Here is a 22811-nt window from a genome sequence, read left to right on the forward strand (position 1 = left end):
GGGAATTTCGGGAGTGCAGTATCATGTGTTTTACGGAGACTTGTCTCCATGAAGATATCCCAGACTACAACTCCACCGTCACTGGCTTCGAGACAATACGGCGGCAGTGTAGCATAGTGGTTAAGGAGCAGGACTCGTAACCGAAAGGTTGCCGGTTCGATCCCTGCTGGGACACTGCTGCTGTACCCTTGGGCAAGGTACTTAACCCGCAGTTGCCTCAGTAAATATCCGGCTGTATAAATGGATAACATTGTAAAGAACTGTAACCTATGTAAGTCGCTTTGGATAAAAGCGTCTGCCAAATGAATAAATGTAAATGTAATACGGGCATACAGAGACCGAAGGAAGAGCGGTGAGAAGAAAGGAGGGGGGATTGCCGTCCTCATTAACAACAGACGGCGCAATCCGGGGGAAATTACTGTCAAGTTTGCAGCCTGGACATTGAACTTTTAGTGGTCGGTCTACGTCATTATTATTTGCAGAGAGAATTCTCAAATGCGATAATGATCGCAGTTTATGTTCCACCATCAGCTGATGCGAACACAGCATGTGACGTCATCCACTTGGTGACGGCGGAGCTCCAGTCACAGCACCCCAGCGCTTTCATCGCAATATCTGCAGACTTCAACCACGTGACTCTCTCATCCACCATGACAAACTTCACCCAGTTTGTTAACTGTCCAACCAGAGACAATAAAACAGTGGATTTACTGTATACCAACACTAAGGACGCATACAGCTCCACAGCCCTCCCCCCACTTGGCAGATCGGATCACAACTTGGTCCAACTCTCACACTAGTATAAGCCTCTAGTCCAGCGGCAACCTGCAACCACCAAGACATTCAGGAGGTGGTCACATGATGCAATGGAGGCTCTGAGGGGTTGTTTTGAGGCTACTGACTGGGAGGTTCTGACCGAGCCACACGGTGAGGACATAGACGAGCTAACACAATGCATTACGGGTTACATTAACTTCCATGTTGACAATGTCATCCCCACCCGCACAGTACAGTGTTTTCCGAATAACAAACCCTGGATTACTACAGACATAAAGGCCCTCCTTAATGACAAAAAGAGGGCCTTCAGAGCTGGGGACAAGGAGGAGATTAAGAAGGTCCAGAAGACACTGAATATTAAGATCAAGGAGGGCAAGGACACCTATAGGAGGAAGATGGAATACAGGCTGCAACAGAACAACACAAGGGCAGTGTGGAACGGCATGAGGAGAATCACCAGCTACAATCAGACCAGCAGCCATGTGAGAGAGGACAGCATGGCCAGGGCCAATGAGGTAAACCTGTTTTTCAATAGGTTTGACACTGGAGCCCTTGTCCACCCACCCCCAGCCCCTCAACCATTCACACCTCCCAAATCACCATACAGCCCCCCTCCAGCCCTTCTCAGGTCCCTGTATCTGGAACTGCCTCTACCCCCTCGCTACTCCCCCCAACCATCACAACTGACCAGGTGAAGAGGCAACTGGAAGGACTCCACTCAGGCAAAGCTGCAGGCCCCGGACGGTGTGAGGACGGAGGTGCTTAAGAGATGTGCCGAACAGCTTTGTGGAGTCCTCCAAAACATCTTCAGTCTGAGCCTGAAACTTCGAAGGGTTCCCACACTCTGGAAAACGTCATGCCTGGTCCCTGTGGCTAAGGGGCACCCCAAGGCCTGAAATGACTACAGGCCAGTGGCGTTAACATCACATGCAATGAAGACCCTGGAGAGGCTGGTCCTCTCACACCTTAGTCCCCTGGCCAGTCCAGCATTGTACCCCCTGCAGTTTGCTTACCTGGAACGCATCGGAGTAGAGGATGCCATCATGTACCTGCTGCACCGGGCCTACTCCCATCTTGACGAGGCTGGGGCCACTGTGAGAGTCATGTTCTTTGACTTCTCCAGTGCCTTCAACACCATACAGCCTTTATTGCTGGGAGACAAGCTCAGGCGCATGCGGGTGGACACTCTGCTTGTGACCTAGATAACAGACTACCTGACCAATAGACCACAGTATGTGAGACTAGGGAGCAGTGATTGAGCAGCACAGGGGCCCCAGGGGACTGTCCTCTCTCCATTCCTGTTCACCCTGTACACCTCCGACTTCAGGTACAAGTCAGAGTCATGCCACCTTCAGAAGTTCTCTGATAACTCTGCTATCGTGGGGTGTATCAAGTGGCAACTGCAGGGACTTCCGCAGGTATAAACCTATTCTGACCTCTGTCTCCATCATTGGAGAAGATGTCGAAGTAGTCCACTCCTACAAATACCTTGGAGTGCACCTAGACAACAAGAAGGGCCAGAGTCAGCTCTACTTCCTGCGGAGACTTCGATCCTTCAAGGTCTGCAACAAGATGCTGCAGATGTTCTATCAGTCTGTGGTTTCCGGTGCCATCTTCTACGCAGTGGTGTGCTGGGGGTGTGGTCTGAAAGCTGGGGACACAAACAGACTGAACAAGCTCGTCAGGAAAGGCAGCTCTGTCATAGGAGGTGGAATTGAGCTGGATTGACTAGGGGCGATGGCAGAGAGGAGGATGCTTAACAAGCTGGTGAGCATTCTGAACAACACCTCCCATCCCCTCCATGACGGGCTTGTGAAGCTGAAGAGCACCTTCAGTGGCAGGCTGATCTCCCCCAAATGTTCCACTGAGAGACACAGAAGGTCTTTTCTGCCTGCAGCCATCAAACTCTACAACTTTTCCCCTCTATGCTGCAACATGGGATTGACTGACACCTGATGCCCTGTGCTGTTCCCCCTCACACATAATCTTTCCTCATTGGACAATAACTGTTTTCTAGCTATCTGGTCAAGAATTGCACTATACAGTTACCATTGTTATGCACAGTGTACAACAATAACTGTTTTTCTATTGCACATTTCACACTGTAAAATAGTAATAACTTTACTCTTGTTTATTCGTTTCATATTTCATTATATATTATGTATATAATCATAGCACAATGGACAATAACTTCTCTACCTCACTATTCTCATTTTATTTATTATATGTTATATAATTACTGCACAATGCATAATTGCACAAACATCTTTCTATTTGTTGTATTTTATACCTCTCTATTTATTTCATTCTATTGTTGTTTTTGATGTGTGCTGGACGGTGCTGTTGTGACACTCAAATTTCCCTCAGGATTAATAAAGTATTTCTTATTCTTATTCTTATATATTCCCATGGTGGCAGTGGGAGGCCCTGTGTTAAAGCAGGTTCATCATGTGCCTCTGTCAAGATCCAAAGGCAAAAGAGGTACACAAACTGAAACCATCCAGATCCATGCCCACAACCATTTCTTTTGTCTGGAGAGGACACCCTGGAGATTACAGCTGCGATATACTTTGCCATAGATGCACACTACCTCAGGTGATCCCACCACAGTGAAAGAGAAAATTCATCACTGACACTATTTTTCACTGAAAATAGGTTTTTTTCCATGCAGCTGGATCCTGCTCGCTAAGGAGCCAGGCATGGTTCTCAAAGTTTGCAGGCTCGCAGCTAGGGCATGTATATCTTTGAGCAAGGTACCTATAGTAAACTGCTTCATTAAATATCCAGCATCAAAAATTAAATATGTATGAAATGTAAGATGCCCTCAGATATTAGTCTGCTAAGCCAATAACATAGATGAATCAGGTTACAATCTACATATGAAAACTATTTTAATGCCACAACTTTTTGGTTTTGTCAGTTTCAATGTTAAACAGACTAATGGATTTAATATCAACTTGAGAACTATTATTGACACCTGCAAAGTACCCATTTGTTGTGTTTTGCCCTTTCGTTGTGTAAGCTTACAGTAATTGATTCAACCAAAAACACCAGCCTTAGCTACAGAAACATGGTGAACAGCCAGTGAAAGCCAGTGGCATGGATGGTATTGTGAAGGGACATCAGCTGAACTAGCCTAAGGCTTGTTGAGATCACTCATGTAGGATTAGTTGTGCAAACACACCAGTTAGTGATAGCCAGTTAAAATGTTTCAATATTTTAATCAGCTTAAAAATTAAAAATCACTTTATTAATTGCTTTTAGCCTTGTTATTTTCTGTCTTCTGCCTTTTACAATAAAATTACAAACAGCATAGACATCGTGCGTCTCTCACTTTTAAGGAAACTACTATATTTCTCATTAGCTACCCTTTCAGTGACTGTGCAGTAGCTATGTGCAGCACTTATTTCATCCTTAGGCTTTCCAGATTGAGAATAGTAATTCTGAGACATTCTGTGTAACAGCTGACATATTCTTAAAGTACTGTGCTATACGTAAATAAGTAATGATGTTATGGTCATGCACACTGTCTGTTGAAATAATGGGACTTGAGTAATATTTTTTTTATCGTGTGGGATACTATGTGGGTTAGTAATAACAAATACCAACAGTTGTCAGCATGTTGCAAATCAACAGGTGAGATAATGTGGTGTTACATGGCTCTGTGCAGAGTGCACCCAAACCCACTGAGAAAAACTGTAACACTTGTACAGCAACATTTCATTTATTTGAACCCATTGTCTTGACTTTTTAACCCCATTGCCTGTATTCTGTCCATCTCTCTAATTTAAGAGATTCCCTGTGCCTCTGTGACATGTACCTGTAAATTGAATCCTCCTTTAGACTAACCCAGACATCAATCAGTCATTCTATTTGCCTGTTTTTGGTTTTGGTTTTTCATCAATTTACACACATTCGGCTCACCTTTGCAATGGCAACTCTGTCCTCCTGCAGCATGCACACTGCAGTTCCAGTGGCTAATTTTCACACTACAAATCCCACATACACCAGGTGCTTAACCCTTGCCTCAGCTGAGCAACTCACAGACACCTGACAAGTTGCAGGTTGTGATAGCATGGTAACACAAGCAGACCATGGCTACATACCTAATAACTATACCCTTACTGAAGAGTTACTACTTTCTGAAAAGTTTTTAATTCTGCCATGTGCCTGCCTTTGTGAGAGAGTGGCCGAGAAAAACCAAAATAGTCAACATCGTTCCTATTGCTGCTGAATAATGCGTCTGATGAGATTCTCTGCATGGCACAACCTGTAACAACGTCGGTTTTTGCTCTAATGCTCATTGCTCACTTTGAAAGGTACTGTCTGTTGATCTGAAGTTCAGAAAAGCATATTCACATCAATTGTTAATTCAAGTGTTTGGCAAAAACAATATAATGCAGTAAAGAATGGATCATGTACACTGATATAAAGATTTAATGGTGAGTAGACAATTAGAGACAATGGCCACTTGGATCTTTGTTAGCTCACAATGAGGAAATGAACTGACACAATTTTGAACAGACAAAGGTTAATGCAATACATAATGTTTCCTAGTAACACATTTTGGTAATTAGATAATTGTGATAATTGTATTTGTCTACTCTGAAATAGAGGATCTTACTGTAAGTACAGGGGCAGAGCCGATGGCTCATTGCAGAGGGGACGAGGACCTATAGTGGGCCCTTATACAGCCAATAGAGGTTATCCACGTGGCGTCACAGTAGGCGGAGTCACTGCGGATTAAACCCACTGAGTGGCGGAAATGAGTGACAACGTTAGCGTTCAGCTTGAATGTCGCGAAAACACAAAAAACACATCTAAAATGGGAAAGAGCTGTTGCGCGATTGACTGTACAAATAGATTCAACAAGAAATCGGAGCTAACTTTTTACAGACTGTCGAAAGCTAAAGAAAAGAGAAGCAAATGGATCGCTGCAATTCGCAGAAACAACTGGAATCCAGGCACCAAAACGTGTAGTTTACAGCAGCGTTTCCCAACCCTGCTCCTGAAGGCACACCGTCCTGCATATCTTCTATCTATCCCTGCTCTACCTACCTGACTGAACTCATCAGTGGCACTTTTGATTAGCTGAGCACACCTGATTTAGTCAAGCAGGAGGGATACATAGAAGATATGCAGGACAGTGTGCCTCCAGGAGCAGGGTTGGGAAACACGGGTTTACAGCTTTCCAAATCTAAAAGTTGTAATAAAATAAAAATATTTGTACAAACCTGTCCACATACAACCAGAATATCCATTAGTGTCCTCGTCACCTTAATTTCACCAACAACTCTCGCCTTGAAGTACAACCAAGCTTTTGCGGACAATCTAAAACGCTTAACATGAAACGGCTTAATGTTCCAAAACAGCGATCAATGACCACCAAATTTCTCTCAGGCATCTCTTGTCATAAACACTTCAACCTGTCAAAAAATCAAAACCGAAATCCTATGAGTATGGACATTATCTTACATTAAGCGATTTCTTCTCCATTGACGCCCATTGTAAGGAAAAGGCTTAACGTGGCTTAATGTTCCAAAATAGCGTCCAATGATCACCAAATTTGTCTGACATATCGTATGTCATAAACACCATCTCCTATCAAAAAAGCAAAACTAAAATCCAAGGAATATGGTAGTTAGGCTGATGTTACGTTAAGCGCTGTCCTCTCAGTTTTGCTTTTTTGTTAGTTGACCGCTGTTTGGAAAATTAAGTTAAGCGTTTTCCTTATAATGGGCGTCAATGGAGCGTTTAGCTTTTTTGAGAGGAGATAGTGTTTATGACATGTGAGATGTCAGATAAATTTGGTGATCATTGATCGCTGTTTTGGGACATTAAGTTAAGTAATTATACCGACATTATATAAACATGGTAAAGTTATTTAATAACATTGAGAAAGTCTTGAATTTTGCATGTAAGTCTATGGGAGCCAAAGCCACTTTCTGCCACCAGCCCCCCGTGTGACGACACGGAAGTATTGGTCTATTGTGTGAGACTTCAGGAAACACCAAAAGCGTAAGGTTGTTGTTCTTTGTTTACCGTTGTGTGTGTTCGTGTGTTCATGCGTTATTTTATCATTCTCGAAACGAATATCACCCAATAAATTTTGAACATTGGATAATGCAAGGATGACTTTAAGGCTTCAACAATGATAGCAAAATGTAAAAAAAATGTTATTCACTTCCATATTTTTTTTTGACAAAGCTCCGGAGCCACTAGAGAGGGGCTAAAGAGCCGCAGGTTGCCGACCCCTGGCCTAGTTCATACTTTGGGACTCGAACAGAGGGCGTATTTTTTCTGTTTGTACACTTACACAAGGAAACTGGACAGCGAATAAAGTTTTCTGTATCTATTGTGTCTCTGCTGATTCAAAATAGCTAAATATCGCGGCTACGTCAGCAGTGACGGCGATGGGAATAAAACAAGACAGCCAGCGATCACCTAGTTCCTACTTTGGGACTCGAACAGAGGTCGTAATTTTTCTGTTTGTACACCTACACAAGGATACTAGACAGCGAATAAAGTTTTCTGTATCTATTGTGTCTCTGCTGATTCAAAATAGCTAAATATCGCGGCTACGTCAGCAGTGACGGCGATGTGAATAAAACAAGACAGCCAGCGATCACCTAGTTCCTACTTTGGGACTCGAACAGAGGTCGTATTTTTTCTGTTTGTACACTTACACAAGGAAACTGGACAGCGAATAAAGTTTTCTGTATCTATTGTGTCTCTGCTGATTCAAAATAGCTAAATATCGCGGCTACGTCAGCAGTGACGGCGATGGGAATAAAACAAGACAGCCAGCGATCACCTAGTTCCTACTTTGGGACTCGAACAGAGGTCGTAATTTTTCTGTTTGTACACTTACACAAGGATACTAGACAGCGAATAAAGTTTTCTGTAATTATTGTGTCTCTGCTCATTCAAAATAAATATCGCGGCGAGAAATGTAGCTAGAGGTCGGTCGAAACCATTACGCCCTCAGTCTGACTTTTTATTTTTTTGCTGCAATCAAAACACAAACTTTTTTTCAAAACATTAAACTAAACAACAAAAATGCATGTTCAGTCAGGCAGATTGGGCCCAAGGTGGGCCCCTTTGTTACTGGGTAGAACTGTGGGCCCAACCCCCCCCCCCTCGCTCCGCTACTGTGTAAATACATTGTTCAAAAATAGTTCAAAACTATAATGAATCATACATACCAATGACTAGAGAAACATTGTAATCAAACCTGCCAAAACAAAAGTATTTTATTGTCTACTCATTATTATAGGTATCATTCTTTATCATTTGATCTTATGTGGTGTAGAGTGGTGTAATGTGTGTCCACTTCATTCTACTGGGCGCAAGGTCAGAGGTGGCTCCACATCCCTTACACCATGTCATTGTCAATGTTTGTGAGAGGGCCCAAAGGTCACTGGCTGAATGAGTGAGAGGAACCTTTAGGAGAAAGAAATCAATGTGATGATAAAAGGAGGTATCCCTTGCTATATGTCTTTAATTATTTTGCCCTCCATTACCTTGGATAACTAAGAAAAATATGAATGCCAACAATCACATTTCATATCCTTGGTAAGGAGCTAAGAACCCCTTTTTTTTATTACATAAGACATACAACATGTTATTACATTAGCAGACATAGGAAAGAATTACATAGCAAAAATTCTGTTCTAAATGGGATTAATATGCTTAATGGCATGCTCAGGCCTTTATGACAGATATGTGTGACTGTTCAGGAAAGGGAACAAAATGAAATTCATTAGCAAGGGTTCTCTGGCTGAATGAAGCTGCTGCACCGTTTAATCTGGTTAGAGTGATATCTGCAGTGGTGGAAGTAAGGCAGCCAGGTGTCAGGGTTCACATACAGTTTCCACAAAGGCCTTCAACAGTACTCATCTGCAATGTGCCCACCTCTCCCCTCACTCTCTCTGGGCTGAGACCCTGCGCAGATACAGCTAGAGCTTTGTAAAGAGGAGAGCTGATAGCCAACCAATTTCAATAATGGCCATGGGTTATGAGAAAGGGAAAAAATTCAAGGATATGAGAGCTATGAGTCTGCATCTGAGAGATTAAACAGTGTATCCAGGAAATATGCGTAAATATGCGTAAAAAATATGAGTAAAGGTGAAGAGTGATCAATGGTTCCTGATGGTTTGCTCAAAAAAACATTCTATGTTCCTCTACTGGCAGGTGTCATTGAAAAATGTCATTTAAATTCAATGACCTCATCAATTACCTTTCCGAAGCCTTATCTTAAAATGTCTGGATGTAAAAGTTTTAAATGATTCATTCAATCTGCATTCTAAAAAACTACAATGGAATTAGATATAATTCTAAATCTTTTAACAGCATTTCAAATAAATTACAACTTTTGAGCATAATAAATTATTAAAACAATTAAAATACCCAATTTATAATTTATTTATAGAAATAAATATCTATATTTATATAATATATTTTTTCACTCTACAGTCTGATAAACTAGAAGGAATAGCTCTAAACCTTTGAACAGCACTTGACGACAGTTTCAGGGGCCACTTGTCAGTGTGTACACAGTCTACAGTGTGTTTGTGCTAGTGCTCTGCTTCATGGTAGGGTCAACTGCCATTTACTTTGTGATTACTGACATTCCCAACTCCAGAACATGCACATTCTTAAGGTACTGTGATAAAGTCCTTCCTCTGTATTTTTCTGCATTGTGTGTCACAGAAAGTCCAGAGCAGTCTGCCTGGCCACCTGCTGCCATTTTTTTCCTCATTGAAATCACTGACTTCATTCCCTGTGCAGTAGATAGTAGAGCACAGATTGGGTGTGAAACCAAAAATCCTTTGAAATATGGTCCTGTCTGATTATCACTGACAAATGTTACATGTTTATGTGCATGAAGAATGAAGAACAAGTAGAACGGTTGGGGAAAATATTTGCCTGCTTGTCACAATGCTCTGCAATGAGGTACTGGAAACACCACCCCCACAAAAAAGCTAGCACCTGGGCAATTATTAGCTAACTGGAAAAACAGTCCTGGTTAAGTCTTGGGCTGGCCTCATCAGGTACTACAAGGGCCAATTGTACCTGGAGCTATTCAATTTTGACCCTAAGTGGTCCTTTTAGTGTGGCTATCTTCAAGTCCCCCTGCACAAGTGTAAGTGAAAACACGCCTCAAGTGCTCAGGCTATTGGCATGCGTTGTGGCATAGATAAATTATCTGAAGCTTCACAACGTATTTGATGATATATGTACTCCAACAATTACAACCTAATTGATTAAAGCATCAAATTTCAGAGGACAGAGGATAGTCTGCCGCTACAAAAACCTGCGGGGTGACAGTCATCCTTTGGGTAATGTCTCCTTTTTGGCTGATTACATTACGCTGTATACAGCTTTTACGGGTCACATGACAGTCAAATGCAGATGTGGCTTTCTGTATATTACAGTAAAGACGGCCCACTATTTTGTCTGGTTGACTACACTGTCCAACATTGCTGTATGAGCTTTACATGTTTTTGCACTTTTCTGTATGAAAATCCACTAAAAATGCATTCACACAGTCAGCACTGAAGTACTGGTTGAAATGAGGGGCCCTGGCAAGCCTGTGTACTGTATTTTTCATTTAACATATTTCATTTGATATGGGCAGCAGTGTGGCATAATGATCAGGAGCAGGTCTACCAAAAGACTGCTGATTCGATCACCTGCTGGGGCACTGCTGCTGTATCCTTGGGCAAGGTACTTAACCCACAATGCCTCAGTATATATCCAGGTGTATAAATGGATAGTATGTAAAATTATAACCTATGTTAAGTCGCTCCAGATAACGTAATGCAATGTAGTGTAATGTGATGTCATTCAGACAGCTCCTGTTAACACAGATTAAGTGTTCTCACCCGGGAGATGAGTTCGCCCACCATGCCGGTCCAGGTGCCGTTGGCCCCCGGCACTCCGTACAGCCCATCGGCCACCAGCTTGATGCGGTAGTTGAATTTGAGGATATCGGCCAGCTCCTGCAGCATGTCCACGCAGAAGCCCTCATATCTCTCATTTCCCTCCAGCTCCTGGTGGTTCTGACGCAGCATCACATATGGGTTCTCCTGCAAGGACACTGGACTGTGTTAGCACTTTTCAGATTATAAGTAATATTTGTTACAAAATAAAACCCAAACATGTAAGGCATACATATGTATATTTATATCACACATAAATGATGGCCGCTTTCAGAGAACAAATTGCAAAATATGAACTCATTAGTGTTTTCATGTGCAGTTCAAGGCTGCCTTCCATGTTGCCTTGAGAGAAAAAATCTGGGGATGATTTCTTTTTGCCCTGCACCTTAGCCACAGTTTACACTGCATCACCTATGTACATTATACACATATAGTAGAACAAACATAGTATTTAATAACATCCATGAGAAAGTTGCAAGAATCAATATATATATTGATATATTGAAATGTATGTCCTATTTTTCATACAGATAATATAACTTGAGCACCCGCCTGATATTTTGGAATGTTTATGCTACCACATATTGTCTTGTATTACTTTTTGGCAGTGGATGGAAGACATTGCTTGCCCTCAATGGCAACTACAGTAACAATGTTTTACCACTGGAGACACTAGAGAGCAATAAGAAGCAGGAGAGGAGTCATAACTGATGTGAGCAGTGCCTGTTCACTTCTTGTTTTTATAGAAGATCACTTGAGACATAATCCTCACAGCTGGAGGCACTCCTCGCCCTAGTCCCTCACTGTCACACATTTACAGGTCCTGTATCCAAATGGGTGAATGTCTTTATTCAGGGTTTATCATCATCTAAGGCAGGAGAACCATTCTGACTGAAGCTGTGTGTAACAGAGTAATCCCATGATAAAGAAAACCCATTTTCAGACAACCAGTCACAAAGTGACCCATTTCATTCTCAAAAAAATAGTCTGCCTTTGAGTTTGCATGCAGGAATGGATTAATAGCGTTTTCTTAAATGTAGAACTTTTTAAACTTTGTGACGAATTGAAATTTATTGTGTGAAGTCAACCTTGAAAGACATTTTAAAAAGCTTTTGCAATGATTGTGAGCTTAAGAAAAACTCCTTCCATTCATTTTTACATGACAGGAGAAAAGGCGTGTATTGTGATTTCTTAGTCCTGTCTGCATGAACACTTCTGGACTTCCTGTTGAAGTCCAGTAAAATTGATAAATTACAAAGATTAAAAGCTCCGCTCTCTCATCAAAATGGCTACATTATGTGTGTGTCAGAACAGCAGTTTGCATTCTCTGTGTATCTGTGTGTTGTGTTTCTTTTACCTTTCTGGAGTTCGAATTCCACCGCTGTCTAACTTTTGAGAAGAAACTCCCTGAAAAGCCCCCCTGAGCTAAGTATATATTGATCCACATCCAATAAAGCTACAGAGTTTTCAACCACTGTAGTCCTGCTACAGGAAATTGTTCAGCATCCCAACCAGAGGTTTAACACTACATTTCAGTGCAATCAGATGGCTGCAAATGCCTATGCTAAGTATTAGCACATGAACTGCAAAACAAAAATTTAAAAATAGTAAAGAAAAAAAAACATATTTTAGTCCTCAAGTTGTTGTACAACACTCTATAAATGCAAAGCTGTTCAGTTTGTTCATCAACTCTAAATCATTCATACATGGTACCTCTCTGCCCCAAACAGATGCTTCATCCCTGCCTATGTGGTACTGCACGAAAGGCACAATATAAATGCAAATTCTGTTGCTTGCAAGAGTACCTTAACTGATCAAGCATTGCAGCTGGATGCTGCCCTCAAATTGAGTTTATTACACAGACACCATGGGTGGGCCAGTTACTCACTAAACTTTAGGTTTCAGGGTTTCAAGAGAAACTAATAAACACTTCTTCTTGATTTATTTTATAAGTTCTTCTTTATTTAATAAGTGTTGGATGTCAAACATCCAACAGGTCATCAGAATGCTCCTGTATTTTTTCATATTGCTGACTACAGTGCTGACCACCCAGACTGTTGATTGATGATTGTAGAGGGAGGCTGATTTGATTTTATTTATTTAAGAAAATATATTATTTACTTATTCCTGTTTGATGGTCAATTTCTTCAAAGATAAACATACTACAAACAACACAACAAAAAAAAAGAACAGACATTGCATTGACCAGTCATAAAAATACAAATCTGACATTAATGAAGTTATACTGTTATCACGCTAACCAATCACCTCAAAGGCAAAATATTACATACAAGTAACCATGCAGATCTTCAAATATGAAGCTTGAGAGTACCAGGAAGCAGAATAAAGGATAAATAAATAAATAATAAATAAAAACAAAAAAAGGCTTTCCTACATTAAAGCTCATTGATACTGCCTTTGTTGAATATTTACACTGCATTTAAATGCTTTCTCTGCATGTAACCCTCACATACATTTTTGGCATGGCATGGTACCAAATACACAGCAAACACACCCTGCATTGTCATTAATTGCCACAAACTCCTGGTGACCTAAAAATGAGTCTTTTCAAATTCTGCACTGAAGCTTTCAGCTGTAACCCTCTGAATGAAGACAAGTCTGATATTCTTTGGGCTTCAAAGGTGGCATTTTTAAGAGGGGGGGGGGGGGGGGGGGGGGTTAGGATCAGGAGAACCTCTACTAACTGCTGGGCTTCACACACCCCCTTCCCCCTCTGACAGGGACGTGGTCTGCTAGCACAGATAACAGGACAGACCCTTTCCTGGGCAGGTGGCAGCGTGGAAGGTACTGGTGGAACTTCCCTGGGAGCCAAAGGCAGCTACTGTTACACTGTGTCTGTGATACTGGGGATATATGTTTTATATATATGTTTTCTACATCCTTATCCATACACTGTTTACAGTTTTACATTGTGTCATTCTGTAACCTATTGAAACTTACTGTACTGAGTTTAACTGAAGCAACTCAGGTAATGTCCCTCACTCTTCCTTACAGCAGCAGTATCCCGCAGAATGTGAACTCATGATCATTTGTGTCCAGTTTTATAACTCCTACAATTCATCCTTGCCAGACATGAACACCCCAGGAGACTGAATGAAAGGGAACATAGTGGGTTGTGGTCCCATGGTCTTGTGTACAATTTTGTGGTGGGGAACTGGACAGCTCGCCTGTCTAATTGAATTTGGCGGGCTTGCTCTTAGGAGGCCAGTCTACATTCAGACCTCCAGCCTGCTAGACAAGAACTCTGTCTGACCCAGCAAAAGAAGATTAACAGGTTCTTGATAATCCCCTAATATGGCTCTGAAAGAACTGTGTCTCTCTGCTGGTCAGGCAGTCAGGAATCAGACCCAGTTCCCTCCCTGTTGTTAAGGCTTTACTATCGAGGTTTGATGGCAATGGGCTGCTTTCACTGACATCTTAGACTGGAAGACTGGTGTCTTTGGTTGGCTACCTGGGATTAAAGTGTGCACCTGTTAGTGCAGCCTCTCCCAATCCCAAACTCTCCAGCCTGCTGCCACTCCATAGACCTGTCTGGAGAAGTGGGTTACTGGAGAATAGGCAGATGTGGAAAATGGGGCAGGGCTGGAGTAGGCCTCACCTTCTATCCCCCTTCTCTTTTATTTTATATGAAATATGAAATAATATTTCATATAGAATTATAAAAATATATAATTATGATTTATAATTTTTGTATATCAGGTCAGAAATGAATAGTAAAACACAATTACAGATTTTCAAATCAATTATGCACAGGAATCTAAAAACAGTTTGGCCTGTCTCTAGTGAATCCGGTTTAAAAGCAGGTTCCCATTACTGCAGAAAAAATGGGAAGACAGTGTGTGTGTCTATCTGTGCCTGTGTGTGGAGGTGACAGGAATGGTGCACAGTCAAAACTACATATTTAGGGGGAAAGATTAAAGGGCTAAGGGAGTGTTGACACATACATCAAAGGAAAGAACAGAAGATTTTGAGAACAGATGAAGAAACAGAGGTCAGAAGCAGCATACTTCAAAGTTTAGCTGGGACTCAGCACAGTGGAGTGCTCATTCTGCAGACCCATAGAAGGGTGATGCTCTCTGAGGACACAGATGCATCTGCTGCAGTGGCATCTTCCCTCAAACATTACATCCAACCCAAATATCTAAAGAACAACTAAAGGCAAAGCATGGTCCTGGAGAAATACCCAGTCTTGCCTAGTCAATACCACTGTCTTTTTCAGTGGCATAGACATTTCATTACCCACATGTTGTGGTCACACCTGCCACCTCCTTCCTCTTCCCAAGGGATAAGTAAGAGATGACTGAATCACATACTAACAACTCTAGAAACACTGTAATTTCTGACCTCTACACATTCCCTCTCACAAAGACAAACCCTTTATTCATGCATTGATAGAGCACGGCTGGAGTAGCACAGGCTGAAAGAATTTTGAACAATTTTGAACGATTTTGTGGCTCTTTTCAACATGAAAGTTTCTTATTCCTGTTATAAAGCTCATCCTGAGCCTGAGAAAATGGAAAAGAACATAAGCACCAAGAAACATTGGTATTGTGGTAGAGATTCAGCAACACATGAGCTACACTCTCAAGTGTGATGACAAGCAAAATCTAAACATTCCACGCTTCAGTTTCACAGTGGTAAGGATGCTGCAAGAGATGGACAACAGGGATGTTCAGTCTCTCTGAAATGCGCTTTGTACTTAACCTTGAATAAGGAATGAGAAAGTGTTACACATTTATTTATTTCTTATTTCCACGTTTATTTCTGTGTTTGTTTTGATTACTGTAATTACACAAGTAATTACATGAAAACTAACACTTGACAAAAATGCTTTACTCAAAGCTAAGGATGGAGCATGTTACAGGTAAAGTAAATATGATGTGAAAACCTGGATCCTTAAACCAACACTAGAAACGTGAAACTTAATGAAGGGTGGAGCTACCATGCTGCTTCCACACGAAAAACGTATTCTCCATAGGGACGCAATGACTGGCTGAAATCAGAGATTACTAAAGGTTCACTCTCCTAAAGTAATATTAAATTGCTCTTCTGCTGGGGCATGCACAGTTTTACCTTTTCGAGTGTACATGGAGTGCAGTGTGTGTGGATAAGAGAGGAGAATGGGCAGAGGGTAATAGGTACCAAATGCAGCTATCAGACCCATACCTGTCCAAGAAGGCAACATTGTCCAAGTCATTCTGTCCATGATGCTCTTTTAGACAGTCTCCACAAATTCAGACAGATTAAGTAACAGTTGCTCCTGATTAATTTTTTTGTTTAGTTTTCCAACACTAACATGACACAAATTCAGTTAGTCTTTGTCTTAACATTTGGATAGGGTTTGAGATTGGGATGAAGTTTAGAGTTAGGTCTTGAAATATCACATGCAGAAACAAGGTGGCTTTGGATGAGATTGCATTTTTTGACAGATCTGCGCACAGCCAGATACATATTGCTGAGGTTTTCGACCTTTTTGGGGCTAAGGCATATCAAAGGTCAAACCAGAACGTCAAGGCACACCAACTTAAAGTCGGTTATTGATTTTGAAGAATGTCACACACATTATGATAGGCTGTAATGTCATTAGCGAGATTTGACCCATATTTCGCTACAGCAGACTGTCAAATAATTATCAAACAGATAGTTAAATCAGACAGGCAATCGTATAATTTATTAAAAATGCACTGAAGTGCATTGGAGCAAGAACTTGTCTGACATGGTGCAGCATCATGAACAGCAACATACTAAATAAACAAAACATTACTCCATTAACCATTTTGCACGTACGGTCACACCAGTGTGATTTGCCGTTTAGTGTGGCGTGATTAGAACACTAGATTGGAAAAATTCTAGCTAATTTTAGTTTTGAGGAAACAAAGATGTAACGTTAAAAATATAGCAAATGCTAACTGAAAATTATGAATAGCTTAATAACGCTAATGAAAACATAACTAACCATGTAACGTAACACATGCTACATAGCATAAAAATAAGTTACGTGTGAAAGGGTTAATAGCACAATATAAAACATCAGTCTTTTCGCAGAGTATAGGTGCACACACACACACCTATATAAAAACGCATCGGGTTCCTCAAAATTCCATGATACACTTCACTTTGCCTCACGGCACACCAGTTGAGAACCACTGCCTTACTGCTTTCTGGGAAGGCCATTACTCACAAGGATGGTGGTGATGGTGAGGGTGGCATTGAAGAGTGTATCTGTCACATTTGGAGAATGCAGCCTCTTCTCCATGTACAGGCCCTGCTCTGAATGCCACTGGCCAATCTGTGCAGAGAAAACAGGTACAGAGTGAGAGGCAATTTTGCACCAGTATACATAAACATTAGCTAACATTTTGTTAATCAATAATATCCAAACTCATACAAATATATAATATTAATAAACAGCTATGACCTAATTAATAAAATCTCTAGTACAGCATTAACTTTGTGTGGACTTACCTGGAGTACCTGTTAGAACACTATGGGTATATACTGTATATGTAATATGTCCATCAACCTTCCGTTCTGCTTGATACTGTAACCACTAGCAAGTATCTTGAAAACACTCAGTCTCATTCAGAGACACAAAAGAACACTTGCTAATACAAGCTTTAGCCATGCATCATGGCTTCATGCATCATGTCACACCTTCACAAGCAAGTGAAAGTACTCTCAAACAGGTTTCACACCTACGGTACATTTTTTTTTACTGCTGCCAACAGAGGTTCAGGTTTTTTGTTTGAAACTATAAGTGAAACATCTGACAGAGATGTAATTACTATGTAAAAGGGAAAATTAAAACAATCAAATTACAGCCAAAAGCAAGGAGAGGCCTCACACTGTTCAGGAACAGAATTTGATACATTTGTCATTTTTGCCCATAACAAATTTGTTATATGAATGTAAATGTATTCAGGGTCAACAGAAAAGGGAACCACTCTTTGCAAGTGATGTCTCAAATTTGCTTTGGCTAGATGTTCACTACATGTTCCAAAGAAGTTAATGTCGAATTTTCCTGATTTGAGGCAAAACAAACCTAAGATAAAAAAATGCTTGAAATTACTTGCAAGTGAATTTGTGTGAAAGTGCTCTTGGTGTAAAGTGTTGAAGGGCCATCAAAAGATCAGTAAGATGTGTTTGGGGGGGAAACCCCTGCCCTGACTCATCTCTGAGTCCGTTTCTGAGATCCATGTTCTACAATGTTCTTCAACTCCTCAATTTTCCCTTTTGGCATCCTCTTCTACATTAACTTGATGGATCAGTAGCAGAAGTCCCAATGTTATGTTCATGTTGATGCACCAGTTTCCATGTCTCGATGTTTGGGTGCATGGATTAGCAGAATTAGCACGAGGTGTGGGAAGGTGGGTTTAACTACGTTCATCATCCAGATTAAACTGTTGTCTCTTTTAATCATTTGACTTTCTCAGAAGACTTTGAAAATCCATCTTCAAAAGATTACCAGGTATGAGTGTGAGAGTATGATGTATGGTCCCAGCACATGAGGTGTTTGCAACAGCCTGTCTGGATACTGTGATTTTATTCTCCTATGTCTTTTGTCTGAATGGAAAAGTGGATATTTGAGATTAAGTATGATTCATTTCATAATACCAATGGGGACACATTGGCTACGGTATACAGCATTTGCCTTTGGGTTCATTTGGCTGGATGTTTCAAACTGAAATATGCTATAAACAGCATCTGGAATCTTGTGCTATACATAATTAGTCAATCCGCACTTCATTATAAACTGATAAAACAATGAAAAGGCTTCCTGTTTTGAAGCAGTATAAGCAGAAATTAAAAACACTCACAAAACTTTTGATGAAAGTGCAATTTCACACCGATTCAGATATTGAACACTATCTACAGCAAGGCTTTTATGCTGCCTGATACTGAATGATTTGTTTTTATTAATCACTTTAACATATGTAGTTAATAATCAATGAACTGGAAGGCTCTGCAGTCCACACTAAAACACTACTATCACTTCAAGTTAATGGGTAATTCATAACACAGAATAACTATCCATTTATGAGTTCATGAAGCCATACTCAACCACAGAATAAAATATATTCTGTAACAAGATTTCACATATACTTGCTTGCATTCATATGTCTTTGAATTCTGTTTCCTTGCCTTGGATCCCTGGAGGTCTGAGCAATAGAATGCTGTTAAAGATGGCTTTTGTATCTTTTTTAGAAGAATAAAAAGACCATTAGAGCTTATTCTGCCTTTAAGTGTGCCATATTATTTGTTTCCAGTGTGAATAACACAAGGCCTTAAGGAACATGGTGTAATTAATCATGGGCTGCGTTTGAAAGTCAGTTACCTTCCTTCTGAGAACACCTTCTTGATACACTCAAAAAAGGACATCACAGTCAAACAGCTCCTCTGAGAGTACCATCAAAACATCTAACACTCTGCTTCTTCTGTCGTACTCCTGTGCTGCCTCTCTCTGAAAACAAACTTTACTGTTATGCCTTTGGGCGCTTTAGGGGGCAAACAAATATTTAAAATGCCCAACAACCCCGCCAACCACTCCCCCCCCACCCCCCAAACCACACACACACACACACACACACACACACACACACACAGACGTACATACCCCTGGACGCCATTACCCATCTGGGACATAACAGGCTTTATGAACCATAAGTAAAGTCTTCATAAACATGACATAATGCCTTCATAAACCATACACAAGCAAATGTCATACTTCATAAAGGGAGACATAATACTTTGTTATGCAACACGTTATACCAAATGTGACATAACCAAAAATATCACCTGGCTAAAGGCTAAATGTTTTATTATGCCATGTTTATGAAGGCTTTACGTATGCTTTATAAAGCCTTTATAAGCAACACTTCGTTTAAAGTGTGACCGAAATATAATTTATAAGCATCTAACTAAACCTTTCCTTTCAACGCAGTGTATTAAAATGTACTGGCTTTAATGTTCTACAGGCTTTTTAAGGGCCTTTTTCAAGCAGAAATTTCAGTAATTAATTAATATAATCAACAGTGAGCAGGGCTAAACTGCAGCCATAGCCACTTAATTACAGACAATAATGATTAATAAGAAACAACTGATGTTCTTCATTAATCCTTAAGGACGTTCATATTTTTATATCAATGTCAATTCTCTGTTCTTTTTCTTATAATTATTTTTACCCCACAGGCCAATGCACTGTTTATAACCCGTCACTATGGCTTCAGATATTGTGTGGGCTGGAATTTGAAACGAAAAATCTCCGTTTCAGCAGAGTGTGTTTATCATAGTAATAATAAAAAAAACAAGTGACGTCTATTTCACAGAGCGTACGTATTTGTGACTCTGCAAAAATGTGTTCAGAGGTACGTATATCCCATGAGACCAGGTAGCAATTTAATGATATCCCTTGTGGCATATGTTGAGCGTATCATTGGTAAGTGCTTATTGACTCAAGAGAACCTTGACAGGATGTGTGGATATGTACAGCACAAGGCAGCCCTCACCGTATCCTAATCCCACACCTGTGTCTGTGAATTTTCTTTAACTCTTCAAATGATTTCTTGCAGTCCTCACTCTTAATTATACATATCACTTTGCATGTCTTTCTCTGCATAGAAGTGATTTCCATACACAGAAAACAGGCTTTTGCACATCAGTAATGACTTGTTACAGCCATGAACTGGTGACCACTTCTCAAATGGTTTATCAAACCAATAATCAATCAACAAGGTAAACATCAGATTTTTCTTCCACATCATACATCATAGTCATAAATCCACAACATAAATGTTCCAAAAAAAAAAAACAAAAACATAAGAGCAGCAATGTATGTGAGTGTTTCTATGAGAGGAAAAAGACTTGGTCATGAATGAAAGTTGAATGCTCTCTTTTGTGCCTGAGTATGATATGAATGCAGCTGCAAAGGAAGTGTGGTGAAGTGGGTGTGTCTAGGCATGGCAGTGATTCAGTGAAAAGCACCTAAAAAGCTGCCTGCAAATGAACAAGTGGGTGTTCAGAAATCTTGATAGTGCTCAATCGGCGTATACTTGTTTTTGCACAATATGCTCATTGAACACACTTCACAACTCTTGCTCTAGACTTAAGCTCCCATAGACCACTGTGCTAACTGTTGTGTGGTGGTCTGGCTTTTTAACAGCCCAGTAGAAATGGAGTAGCTTTCTGAGGATCATCTGTGGCAGAATCTGACTCCTTGGGGTTATAGCAAACTGTTACTACCCTTTAATAGCATCTAAAGGTGTAACATGCTTTTCGTCGCTGTCGGACGGAAACCTTATATGTATATATACCTTATATGTATATATAACCTTATATATATATATCTCCTCAGTAAACACTTCCACTTATAATCCCAATGTCAACTTTAGAGCTAAATTTGATAAACAGGTACACTGCATTGTTTTAACTGAGCTTGCAACCTAGGGCTAATTTGAAAGCATTTTATTGAGCTGTTAGCCTCAGATGAAATCGCCTCATCACTGTTTACTTTCAGCTCTGCTGTGTGCAGCACTTGCACTTCATTCAAGATGGAGGCGGGGTGGAGCTATGAGGTTTTGCTGACAGTTTGAGGATCCAATGGAGTTACCAGATTTAGTCACAAGCTCTTTTTAATACTTTTCATTGGTTAAATATTTGTAAAACCCACAGACAGACATAAAGGGTGACCAATAGCATTGATTTACGAAAAAAAATAAAAATGACCAAATATGGAGATGCGACGTTTCCACCCAACAGCGACGTTTTGTGGAATTCATTACTCAAGAAAACTAATGGGTCCTCTGAGTTTTTCCACGCTTTTTAAATTCATTTCAGCTTCCACTAAATTCATTATGTTCATTTAGTGACAAAACTTAACACTTGCCCAAATCCTTCAATTACTGTTAAGGACTAAGGGCAATGTTGTAGGATTGAATCAGGCTGAGTCTAGACTTATGGGGTCCATTAATTACTTTCTCCATTTTCGTAAGTACTATTATTGTTGCTAGTAGAGTATTAAGAAGTATGGCATACAAGTGCAACTACAACTCATGGTTTGTTTTTTTATTGAGCAGTAGTGTAATTAGTGGTTAAGGAACTAGGCTTACAGCAAGAAGTTTGTATGTTCAGTTCTCATGCAGGGCACTCCTTGAGCAAGCTACTTAATCCACACTGGTGAAGCGAATAGTCATTAGTATAAATGAGTACTGTGTAAAACATAAACTATCTAGAAGGTCATCTGCCAAGTAAATAAATAATAATAGCACATGAATGAAAAACTCCCATCTAGGGGAAGCACATTGAGTGCCGATATTATTCTTGTTATCCGTGGTTTCTGAAATGAGCCAGGGAAAGGGCAGCAGTTAAAAAAAGGTCAGGTTGGTTTGTTTCCTTACAATAGGTGACCTTTCACTTCCATTGAAGCAGTATCTCCAAAGTGCCATAAAAAAGCATTGTTCTCATTTGTGTTTTTTCCACATTAGTCATCATCTATCTCCAGAAAGTTTTCTCTCATTTAACAAACAGTGCCACATAATGCAGGTCAAACACAGAAGAGAAGCCCCATTGTTAGCAAAAGTAAAAATAATGGCACAATGTAGAATTAAAATTGTTTTATAAACATTTTTACACCTTACATATATTTTGTCACCTTCATATATCATCATTTTCGCATTATATTGCATTCAGAATGCATTGTAAAATGTCCACTTGTAATTACCAGTTTTGGATTTCCTAATTTGCCATATACTGACATCTAAATGCACTTACAAACACATGTACTCACACGACATCTGAAGAAGTCATTTGCATTAGCATATTTTAAACAAGAATGTTATAGTATGTGTAATTTGCTACAAATGTATACAAATGTAAGTAGTCACTATAATCTTCATAATTCCTGGTATATTTATATATAATGTACAAATATGTTTACCGTTCCATTCCATACATATTATAAAAACAAAATTACTGACACTTGCACAATATCAGACATTTTGACATTTATGAGAAATGCATTTGTATATTTATGCGATAATTTCCATGTATTTCAACTTGCCTATGGTTTAAAAT

The 22811-nt window shown here is 40.1% G+C and overlaps 1 protein-coding gene across 2 annotated transcripts in view; it reads right to left on the reverse strand.

The window, feature by feature from the left end:
- Positions 1 to 22811, reverse strand: part of LOC118774310 (glutamate receptor ionotropic, kainate 4-like) — a 373600-nt gene that overhangs the window by 12288 nt on the left and 338501 nt on the right. For both annotated transcript variants that reach the window (XM_036523569.1, XM_036523570.1), the window contains 2 exons: positions 16924 to 17031; positions 10665 to 10868 (listed from right to left, as the gene is read on the reverse strand). In XM_036523569.1, coding sequence (XP_036379462.1) covers positions 10665 to 10868; positions 16924 to 17031 — 312 coding nt within the window. The remainder of the gene's footprint in view (positions 1 to 10664; positions 10869 to 16923; positions 17032 to 22811) is intronic.

Source organism: Megalops cyprinoides, chromosome 3, assembly GCF_013368585.1.
Source record: "Megalops cyprinoides isolate fMegCyp1 chromosome 3, fMegCyp1.pri, whole genome shotgun sequence".
In the NCBI taxonomy this organism is placed as follows: domain Eukaryota; kingdom Metazoa; phylum Chordata; class Actinopteri; order Elopiformes; family Megalopidae; genus Megalops; species Megalops cyprinoides.